This window comes from Humulus lupulus, chromosome 1 (genome assembly GCF_963169125.1).
Source record: "Humulus lupulus chromosome 1, drHumLupu1.1, whole genome shotgun sequence".
Taxonomy (NCBI): Eukaryota; Viridiplantae; Streptophyta; class Magnoliopsida; order Rosales; family Cannabaceae; genus Humulus; species Humulus lupulus.
The window spans coordinates 289,984,368-289,996,269 of NC_084793.1; the positions used below are offsets into that span (position 1 = coordinate 289,984,368).

The 11,902-nt window shown below is 38.4% G+C and overlaps 1 protein-coding gene across 1 annotated transcript; it reads left to right on the plus strand.

The window, feature by feature from the left end:
* Positions 1-6,071: 6,071 nt before the first annotated feature.
* On the plus strand, positions 6,072-6,488 carry LOC133778868 (uncharacterized). Its single transcript, XM_062218887.1, has one exon. It carries the CDS (start codon positions 6,072-6,074, stop codon positions 6,486-6,488), a length of 417 nt encoding a protein of 138 aa, XP_062074871.1.
* The last annotated feature ends 5,414 nt before the right edge of the window (positions 6,489-11,902 follow it).

The window sequence follows — 11,902 nt, forward strand, 5'->3', positions numbered from 1 at the left end:
TATAATTGTTGGATTAGCTTATACAGGACCTTTATTTATTTTCATGTATATCTAATATTAAACAAATTAATACGAGATAGCCTAAAATATGTTTCTAAAATTGAATTCAAGAGAAACAAATAATAGAATACTTACAGTATACGCAGCGGAATTAAAGAGTCCTTCCTTTAGTTTCTCTAACTCTTGTATCCTCTCTGTCGCATATTATTATCAAGAAACTGAACCGATCTTCTATTTTCTTCACAATCTTCCAATGTATCCTTAGAGCCACCTAGACTAGTGTGGGAAATTCTCAACACATGAGATAGATATAGAGAGAAGAAGAGAAAATAACAAAGTGGTTTAGAAAATGACTTGTGTTTAGAGAGAATCTAAAACTATTAGAAAATCTGACTTGTGACTTATCTGTCGTCTCTGAAATCTTCTCTCTAAGCACTCATTTTATAGACTCAATTATGCCATTTAATTTAATTAAAAAATCAATAAAATAATAGCTATTTTGAAGCCCTAGGTCGAAATTATCATGGGCTATAGGACCGTGAAATTTCCCATTTGATTATAAGCCCATTGGACTTAAAATCAAGGCCTGTATTGTTTTTTATTGATTTAATTAATTAAATAATTATTTAAATCTTTTATCAAATTAATTATTTATAATTTGAACCTTGAATTAAACTTATTTATTAATTTAGATACCAATTTATCTTAATTAATAAATCTGCCATAATTTCTCTTTTCTTCTCAAAATTACACAACTCTGTGAAACTATCCAAAATTGACCTGGTCAACTTTGATAATTCTAATTGATGATTAAATAAATTAATTTAGACTATCTAGATGATTTTATCCAAGGTACAATGGGGACCATGGGCCTATGAAATCAAGCTCCAATAAGTTATCATAAATCTAACAAATAAATTTACTAACTTATTAATTCCTCGTGACTCCACTATAGACTCGGAATTGCACTCTTGAATTCATAGAACGCTCTATAACAAATATAGATACGCTATAAATTATCCATTGTTACAACCATAATTGTCACTCAATCCTCTATAGATGGTCTACAATGAGATAGGACTAAAATACCATTTTACCCTTCATTGTATTTTATCCTTAAAACACTTAGTTCCTTGTAAATGATATTTCAGTAAACTAATTTAATTACTGAAATGAGATCTCTATCTTTTAACACCTTGAACCAAACTAAAAGGAAACCATTGTTTCACTTCTTCATCAGAAGCTATAGATATTCATATCTATGATTAACACTCCAACTCAATTATACTACCGAGTTCCCAAGATGTAAGTATGGGCTAGTCTGTAGGGTAAGCTAGTAACGAACAAGTCAAAGAACTCAAATAATACAATCAGTTAGAATACTAACCACTCATAATTGAGATTGAATCGACCTATGGTCAACTATATGATATGACTAGAATAGATAATAACGGTATGTTTACTTATCTTATCAACTGTCAATATCGGTCCAGTCCGATGTAACAAATACATCCGATCTTATCTACTTTGCTAATGTTCTGGAAAGAACATAACAATGTAATGTGTAAGTAGATCATATCGTAGATTGGCAAGTCAGTGTAAATCTGGTGCACTGACTAATCTTAGGACTAACTTATTTTGAACATATAATCATATTTATATTCCACTATGATTACGTCACTATAAATAAGATTAGCTATATGCTCGGGATTTAATATAAGTTTATATTAAACAAATAATCATGAAAATAAAACATGTGAGCAAAGTGATTGACCAAGTCAAAAAATGATTTCTATTCTTTTATTGATAATAAAATGAGATTACAAAGAATTTGAGTTTTAATTAGGGCATAAAACCCCAACAAGAATAACATATTCAATCCATAACACGTATTATTGATGTCGTTCTGGCCATAAACTAGTGTTGATCTGGTCAGTTGTGGAACCAAGCACGAATTAACATAAGCATGTATTTTTCGTAACATAACCATGCAATTTATCATAACATGAAGATGCATTTTCATATTGTAAGCATGCACACAAACATACAACATATTCACACATATTTCAGTCACACACAACATGCATCACTCATAACATAGGTCCTAACATAATTCATAGTAATTATAACATAATTTATAATGTAACATACAAATTTTACCACACTTAAGTATGTCGAGTGGACACATGCACGCATGGTGTACACTCATCTTACCTCAGGTCCAACAATGCTCCACACACATTAATGTGTCCCTCCAAGTATCCTTAGTGAGCCTAAACATATTATAACAACAAAGCTTTAAAACTCAAGCTAAACCAAAACTGTAAAATCCTTTTTTGGCTAAACTTTAATTTAGAGAAAATATTTTAATTATTTAAAGAAAAATTAGTAGCATATCTCCATATTGATTTTCGGTTTTATTAGCAATATTTTCAGCTGATTTTGTAATGTGAAAATATCTTTAAGTGTGAATATATTTGTTGCCTTATTTATCTCAAATAATCAATTTTTGGTAAAAATATATTGTGCAAATATCTTAAGATTATGTTCAGGGATTATGTGGGATTATGTCTATTCTGGAATTAAGTTGATGTCGAAAATGAACATGGTCAAAAGAAATTACCATGTTCGTTTTGCCAGATGAGACTGATTTCGTTGCTGACTCATCAGTTTCCTTTTCTGTCGACACAGAATGCATCTGGCTGGCTGATTTCCTAAATCAAAGGAATTCGCAAATTGATTTCAAAGATACCAGAAAATGATGGCCTTGGACGATTTCCCTGCCTATGAATACCTTGCCAAGGCCTTTGGATTTTTCACCTCTTCCATTTTGAATATTTGTAAACATTACGTTATTTTGAAGATTGTATTTATTTGTAGAGATTAAGTTTGTTCACCTTAATCTTTGTGAGAGTGCTGAGTGTACTGGTGGATATCTATCTAGTCCATTGTATTCAGATAGTGTCTATTGTGAACATGTTCATAAGGATCTTCGGGAGAGGATTCTATCTAAGTCTCACTTCGGGAGGAAGTGTGCACTCGCTATTCTTTGAAGGGAGTTCAAGAGAATCAGCGTTTCATCAAACCAGATTCGTAGAGAAGAGTACAACAAGATTGCGGCAATAGTTTAAGAGGAGTCTTACATTGTTTAAGTCCATGCTTTTGTACACTTTGTTTCTTTACTAATTGGTTTATTCTCTGGGCGTGGCCCCAAGAAGTAGGTTATCCGAAAGGGTTTCTGAACCTTGTAAAAATTCACTGTGTTCTTTAATTTTTACACTGTCTATTTATTGTGTTCAGTTCTGTCGTGACAAGTTCGGATTCTGTTCCGACAGAACTGCTATCTGTGTAAACAATTAATTACCATTCCGCATTTTAATTAATTCATGGTTTAATAATTTGGTAAGTACTAAAAACGGAATTTCAAAAACCATAATAAAATACACCCATGTCCCTCTTAAGGCTAATTCATGCTCAAAATATCATTAAGAAAGTCTTAAAACCCCCAAACCAAAAGGTACAATTTTATAACAAAAGGGTGCACTTGAAGCGAAATAACGCATTTCTGGACAACCAGCACGATCGCGCTAGTGCGTGGGTACGGTCGCGCCTACAGAATGCATGGACTTTCCAGCCGAGTAACGCTATCGCGTCAGGGCTGGGTGCGGTCGCACTAGTCCTCGAATAAAGAAATCACATATGCAATCTTAAACCTAGATTTCAACCCCAAATCGCAAAGTTTCGACCCCAATTCACCAAATCAGTCAACCTAGCATGTTTCTAACCCTTGAAACTCAGATATAACTAATAATAAACATATAATAAACATCAATAATAAAATAATACAATAAAATCCATTTTTCATCATCAAAAACCTATATCTATCATCAAACCTAAACAAAATTGAAATAACTTACCAATCAATATTCAGCCACCAATCTCCCAATCCTTACTCCTTTGTATGATTCTTAGTCCACCAAATTACTAATTCCACGTCCTCCTTTGGTTCCCTAAGCCTCAAAGATCCAAATCAAGAACAGGAGAAGTGTTCTTGGCATGTTACTATATCGCGTATCGTAAATGAGAAGTGTTTGACTATCGTATCAATTCTAAACCTAATTCCCAATATTAATTTATTTATGATAATTAATCATATAAAGCCAATTTACCATACTATCCTCATTCTCTAATTTTCCTTAATAGTTACTTAAGCCCGTTTTTGTAATTCCTCCTTAGGCTAATAGTTTTGACTTTCCTTAATTACACTTTCTACCATAAAACTCATGTTTCTACTTTTACCCCTTATTTCCAATATCTTTGGCACTCAAGGCCCCAATACTTGAAGGAACGGTGTTTTGACGCTATCATACATATGCATATCATAATCATAACACAAATCACATATTATCATGAAATTTAAAAGAAAATAATTCTCATATGCATCAATCATAAATTACCAAATTGCCCTCATAGGCCAAATTATCATAATACCCACTAAATGCAAAGGCAGATATTACATCGAAACCAAAAAGGAACCAAGTGCAATAAACATAAATCGAACAATGAACTCATCATCCGCTTTGTCATATTGCTGAAGGTACTCCACTTGCGTCTAAATTTTAATCTGCTTCTCTCCTCCAAAAATCAAATCCCATAAAGGGTTGAACTCTTCATCATCAAAGTAAACAAGATCCTCCCCACCATCATTTATCCCCATTATATGCTCAAAAGATTCCACTGTAATGGGGTACTTGACACCTCCAATATGCTCAAACGATTCGGTTATAAGTAAGGAACCAAATCTAATATCTTCGATCGCCTTCAATAGCTCCTCGTTGAGATGGCTGACAACATTATTCAGCTTCCCACGCAAACATCGACATTGAACTTGCATGTTGTTACCCTCGTCACTAGATTTGTTCGCATCTGTCTCAACTTTCATCTTCTCTACTTCCACAGTCAATTTCTTTGAATCTTCACGACTTTTACTAGTTGATCCTTTAAGCATTAGCTCTGCAGAGTTTTCTAGATGAGATAGCTACTGCGCCATAGAATGTGGATCTAGAGTCAGTGCCTGTTAAAGTGTAAAAGTTAGAAAAAAAGAAATCACAATTTCACAAATAATCACTGTTTACCCTAAAAAATACTACTTGTTGACGTGGCAAGATTCATGTACACGTGGGTTGCACGTGACTACTTAGTGACTACATTCAAGGCGACCAATGACCAGGAGAGAAGTTGCTCGATGGAGTTAAGGACGATAACCGTACGACAGATGTGTTGAAGGTGCGACCAGGACTGGTCGTGGATATGAAGCCATATTCCAAATACAGTTATAAGTTAGATATTTTTAAGATATTTAACTCTATTTTTATGTAAAGATTATATTTTCTGTTATTATTCAAATATGCGTAAATCAAGGTGTATTGGGCCCCGTCGGCCCATAAGTAGATTCTTGAGCCTATAAATAGAACTCAAGGGACTCTTTGAAAGGGGAGGGATTTTTGGAGAGAGAATTAGTGTTTTATATACACAAACTTTTGTACCTTTTTGGAGCTTGTGAAACTCAGTAAACCCTCATTTGTTGATCGCATGTGTTCATAATATGTTCATAACAAAACTAAGTGGAAGTAGGTTATTACCAACATCTGGGGCCGAACTACTATAAATCCTGGTTTTGTTTAGTCATTTGCATTCACCTTACAAATATTTATCGTTTTTGGTGACTTTGTGTCGTTGGCTAATTTGCCAGTCAACATTTTGGTGCTTTCATTGAGATTCGAACTCAAGACCTTCAAGAAGATCAAATGGAAAAAACAACCAGGAAAGCGGGGCAAACTTCTGGGAATATGCCAAATCAACCTCCTCCACAAGATGTAGTAGAAGATGAGCCACAAGTGGAGTTGGAAGAGGAGGAGATGAATGTTGAAACCTTGCGAACAACTTTGATTATATTGCAAGAAGAATTAGCTAACCTGAGGGCTAATCAAGAGAATGTAGCTGAGACAATGGTGTTGCAGCAAAGGGAGATTGACCGGCAGTGCCAAGAACTGAATGAGCGGTAAGCTGGCATGGACCGCCGACAGAAGGATGCCACTACGGCCTTAGAAGTGGCCATTCAATTGGCACGAGGACAGCCTGCACCTGCCTCCCAACCAGATTATCCACCCAGCACTCACCCTCAACAAAATCCACATTCAGAGCATCCCCAGTATCACCATAATCCACCACAACAAAGGAATCCTCAAAGACCAAAGCAACCTATTGCTGCTCAACAGGAGAGGCCAATCCAAGATCCTGAGCAGCGACCACCCTCTCCCGCTGATCGAGATAACACCCAGCAGCAAATGCAGAATAGGACCGAGCAACATCCCAGAAGCCCTAGACGTCAAAAAGTTGAGGAGCAAAACCCTCCTAGCAGGGGACAACGTCCCTCGGGAAGTAGAAGACATGTGGATTCAGGCTCTGTGATCAGAGGTCCCCCATGACATAGTAATGTCAGAGGACCTACCGATCAACGCAGACCTCCCCCTATTTATCGAGACATACCAGCAAGGAGAGAGGGAAATAGTGCGAACAGCAGGTCGCACCCTCATAGGTCACAATTTAGAGATGTCCATGATTATAATGAAGCAGATTCTGGCAGGAGGAACACTGGTCGACAACAGGAAGAGAGAGGCAAACGACAAAATCCTTCACCAATGGAGAACCGACCTATAAGCCAAAATGCTGGCGGGCAGCCTAAACAGCCCGATGTCTTTAACCTACTAGGTGCAAGCGAGCAAAGGCGAAGGGATGAAGACTTGAGGGATGTACTCAATAATCTAAGGGAAAGGCACGATAGTACTTCCCCCTAGCTCTGGTCGCTCCAGCAATACCATATGTTGTATATGCCCAAATAGATGCCTTGAATTAGGTCGTGCAACAACTAGTTGGGAACAGGTCGTCCCATATAGAATTTTATCGGAGGAAGGGCACCCCATTCATTCATAGAATTGATGTGGCATGGACTCCAAGAAAATTTATGATGCCAATTTTACCCAACTTTATAGGAGTAGATCTTGTATCTCATGTTAACAAGTTTGAGATATAGATGGACATCCAAAAAGTGTCAAATGATGCTCAGTGTAGGATTTTTCCTGCCATGTTATCTGAATCTGCTCAGGAGTGGTATTTCAAGTTCCCTCCAGCCAGCATAGTTTCCTAGGAAATGTTCGTAAATGAGTTTTACGAACAGTTCTATGCTGGTCGAATACACCCAACAGAGGCCAATCAGCTGGTCGAGATTCGGTAGAAGGAAGGAGAAACCCTAAAAGGGTATATACAATGATTCATGCGAGCCACTACTCGAGCCAAAACTATTGGAGATGAGGGAAAGATAATGGCTCTCACGACTAGAGTACGACACCACTCTCCCCTTTGGAGTAGTTCACAAAATAATGGAGTCAAGAGTACTCAGGAATTTCTAGATCGAGTAGACAAGTATATCAAGTTCGAGGAGGCTATCGCTAATGAGGGGAAGTCTCCTGTGGATGACCAGGGTAAGAAGGAAGACCCCACCAAAGCCGCCAATGGAACTGTTAAACCCAACGACAACGGCAAAAATAACGGAAAAAATGGGGGGGGGGGGGGGGGGGTTCACCAATTACACTGCCCTAGTCGATAGCCGAGCTGAAGTATATTAGGCCAGTCATACAACTGCTCCTTTTAGGCGCCAGCACCAATTAGAAAATATATCTCCAAAAGGGACACAACCAAGTTTTGTTGTTTTCACAACGACTATGGCCATGACACCAACTAGTGTAACCAGCTTAAAGACGAGATCGAGTTCCTTATCCGACAAGGACATTTAAGGAGGTATGTACGAGCATGTGGAGGTTCTCAATAAGAGGCTCACGGAGGCAACGAGCAGGCGCTTGTACACCAACGCTCGCCTCCTTTACAGCCAGCTCCAGTCGCTGGTACATTATTAACCATCTATGGAGGACCACAAATAGCAGGTGACAGTGGTAAGGCAAGGGAGAGATATGTCAGAACCCTACGTCATGATCAAGATATCGAAATGCTAAATGTCAAGGAGTGAACTCCCAAAAAAGCTCGAACAGAGGAAAAGTTGATAACTTTCTCTGAGCTGGACGCTCAGCATGTTCGATTTCCCCACTCAGATCCTCTGGTCGTAGATGTTCAGATCGCCAACATGATGGTAAAACGTGTGTTGGTGGATACAGGAAGCTTGGTCAATATTTTGTATAAATCTTCACTGGAAAGAATGAAATTATCAGTTCAAGATTTAGAGCCACGCAACCAAACCATCTACGGATTTTCTGGTGAAGGGCTCACGCCAACAGGGTCGATCAAACTCCCAGTCACAACAGGAGTTGCACCTGTGAATAGGACATTACTCGCTACTTTCATAGTAGTTGATTGTCCTTTTGCATATAATGTCGTGATTGGAAGACCTATACTCATCAATTTTATAGCCATAACCTCGGTCTGACATTTGGCCATGAATTTTCCAACTGATACAGGAGTTGGGTGCGTTTTGGGAAACCAACGAGAAGCTAGAGAATGTTACAATTCCTCGATCACAAAAGCAAGAAGAGGTGGTCATGGGATGGAGCTGAAAAAAGGTTGTTGGTAATAAATGAAACACATGCCTAATCAGGTGAACAAGTCACCAAATAGGGTGTTGCCCAAAGTGAGGATAGGGACTTAGATCCTCACTTTGGAAATTTTGAAGAAAACGTTGGACCCGTGGAGGACCTCGAGGAGGTCTAGTTAGTAGAGACAAATCCAACCAGGGTTGTGAAAGTCGGTAAAAACTTAGAGACAACAACGAAAAACAAGCTGGTAGAGTTTTTAAAGAAACAACATGAGGTCTTTTCCTGGTCGCATAAAGATATGGTTGGGATAGACCCAACAGTGATCAACCATGTCTTGAATATAGACAAAAAATTTCCACCTGTACAACAAAAAAGAAGGTTGCTCGACAAAGATAGATCTAAGGCCTTGAAAGAAGAAGTCGAGAAGCTGAAGGAAAATGGATTCATTAGGGTAGCTTCTTATCCATCTTGGGTCTCGAATCCCGTACTACTTCCCAAGCCAAATGGCAAGTGGAGGACATGCGTGGATTTCACAGACCTTAATAAAGCCTGCCCGTACGACTGTTTCCCACTTCCAAGAATCGACCAGCTAGTCAATGCTACATCAGGACATGAAATTTTATCATTCATGGATGCGTACTCTGGTCATAATCAAATTAGTATGCATCCACCTAATGAAGATCACACTAGCTTTCGAACAGATATGGGACTTTACTGCTATAAAGTAATGCTCTTCGGTTTGAAAAATGCTGGTGCGACTTACCATTGACTAGTCAACCATATGTTCAAAGAGTTGATCGGCAATAACATGGAAGTCTATGTCGACGATATGCTGTTCAAGTCAAAAAAAGCCAAAGAACACATCAAGGACCTAAAAGAATGCTTCAACATCTTAAACAAATATCAAATGAAACTGAACCCTCTGTAGTGTTTCTTTGGTGTTGGATCAGGGAAATTTTTGGGATTCATAATAAACTCACGAGGAATCGAAGCTAATCCCAAAAAAAATCAAGCACTAATCGAAATGCAGTCCCCTGCCAAGATTAAAGATGTTCAAAGCCTAACGGGAAGAATTGCGGCCCTAAGTAGATTCATATCGAAATCAACGAACAAGTGTGTTCCATTTTTTAATCTACTCAAAGGCAACAAAAAGTTTGAGTTGACAGAAGAGTGCGAACATACCTTTCAAGCGTTAAAATCCCACATGTCGCAAACACCAATTTTGTCCAAACCGGTCGAAAGAGAAGATTTGTTCATCTACTTAGCAATCACAGAGTACGCTGCTAGTGTTGTTTTAATCAGAGAATAAGACAACATTCAAAAAGAAATATACTACGTAAGCAAGAGGCTAGTGGGAGCAAAACTACGATATCTGCTTATAGAGAAATTAGCTTATTGCTTGAATCTGGCATCTAGAAAGTTACAACCCTACTTTCAGGCTCACCCCATCATAATATTCACCGACCAATCACTAAGGCAAGTGTTACAAAAACCAGAAGTCGCTGGTCAGTTATTAAAATGGGCAGTCGAATTAGGGCACTTTGAAATTTCTTATTCTCCACAAACAACTATAAAGGGACAAGCTCTAGCGGATTTTGTTGCGAAATTCACTAGACTCCTTGTCAGCAAACTGATGGTAAAGATCGATGGTCAAAATCAATCCCCTACTTGGAAGTTGTTCGTAGGCGACTCATCCAATGAGCATAACACAGGGGCAGGGTTGATTTTAATCACACCCGAGGGACATCGGTTTCACTGTGTGATCAGATTCAACTTTACGGCTTCCAACAATGAAGCCGAGTACGAGGCTCTGCTCGCAAGAATAAGACTAGCCAAGGATATGGATATAGGATCACTAGAAGTATATAGTGATTCTCAGCTAGTAGTTAATCAAATTATGGGAGAATATTAGGCCAGGAGTCTCCAGATGGTGGCTTATTTGAACAAAACAAAGGACTTGTTGGCATAGTTTGAGTAGTTTACTCTCCAGCAAGTACCTCGCGATCAGAATTCAAATGTTGATGCCTTAGCCAAGTTGGTAAGCGCTTAAGATGTTGACGCCTTGAGTATAGTACTAGTCGAACATTTGTTAGCACTGAGCATTCAAGTGGAAGAATCCTCGCTAGTGATACAAGCGTCAGACACGTGGATGACGCCCATCATCAAATATCTCGAACAAGGAGTATTACTAGCAGAAAGGAACAAGGCGAGGACACTTCAAAGACAATCAGTCCGAATTATTTTGGTCAACAGAATCTTGTATAGACGAGGATACTCAATGCCTTTATTACGGTGTGTTTCTAAGGAGAAGGCTAAGGAATTGATGCAAGAAGTACATGAAGATTTCTGTGGAGATCACGCTCGGGGGCAAAGTTTGTCAAAAAAGATTCTCCGACAAGGATATATCTAGCCTACCATGATCAAGGACTCTATCAAATTTGTTAAAAAGTGTGACAAGTGTCAAAGATTCTCTAAGATACCATGAGCAGCCCTAAATGAGCTCAAACAGATGCAAAGCCCGTGGCCATTTGCAGTTTGGGGAATTGATTTGATTGGATCTTTACCTACAGGTAAAGGGAATGGCAAGTATACAATAGTTGTTGTTGACTACTTTACTAAGTGGGCCGAAGCTGAGCCACTCGCAACAATAACGACCAAGAAAGTATTGGATTTCGTCGTTAAAAATATCATATGTTGGTATGGGTTACCAAGAAAAATTATCTCAGATAATGGCACACAATTTGACAGCGATCTTTTCACTGATTTCTGCAAAAAGGCATGGTATTATAAAGAGTTTTTCGTTAGTTGCTCATCCACAGGCCAACAGACAAGTTGAAGCCATTAACAAGACTCTAAAGGCACGTTGAAGAAAAGGCTTGAAGAAGCAAAAGGGGCGTGGCCAGAGCAATTGCCAAAAGTACTCTGGTTGTATAGAACATCTGTAACAACCCAAATTCGCTAATAGGGCTTAGGGCCTTGATTAGTGTGCCTGGAGGGCAATAAATGATTTAATATGTTAATATGTGAATTTATATGAATACATGATAAAGATGCATGTTTAGCTGAATTAAATACGCATGTGGGCCCCGTTTGGATGTTAGGGGTATGTTTGTGATTTTAGCCCATTGAGGGCGTAAATGTGATAAATATGATATGCATGTGATATATATTTCTGCATAGTGCGATCCAAGACAGTCCTGGGGAGCGGTTAGCCAGAAAGTCACAACGGGGTTAAGAATCCGACTCAGGGCGAGTCGAAGGGTACTTTGGGTATTAGATGTATTATGGGGTTATCGGGT

Coding starts and splice junctions, on each gene's coding strand:
- LOC133778868 (XM_062218887.1), top strand. CDS start 6,072: ATGGACCGCCGACAGAAGGATGCCACTACGGCCTTAGAAGTGGCCATT.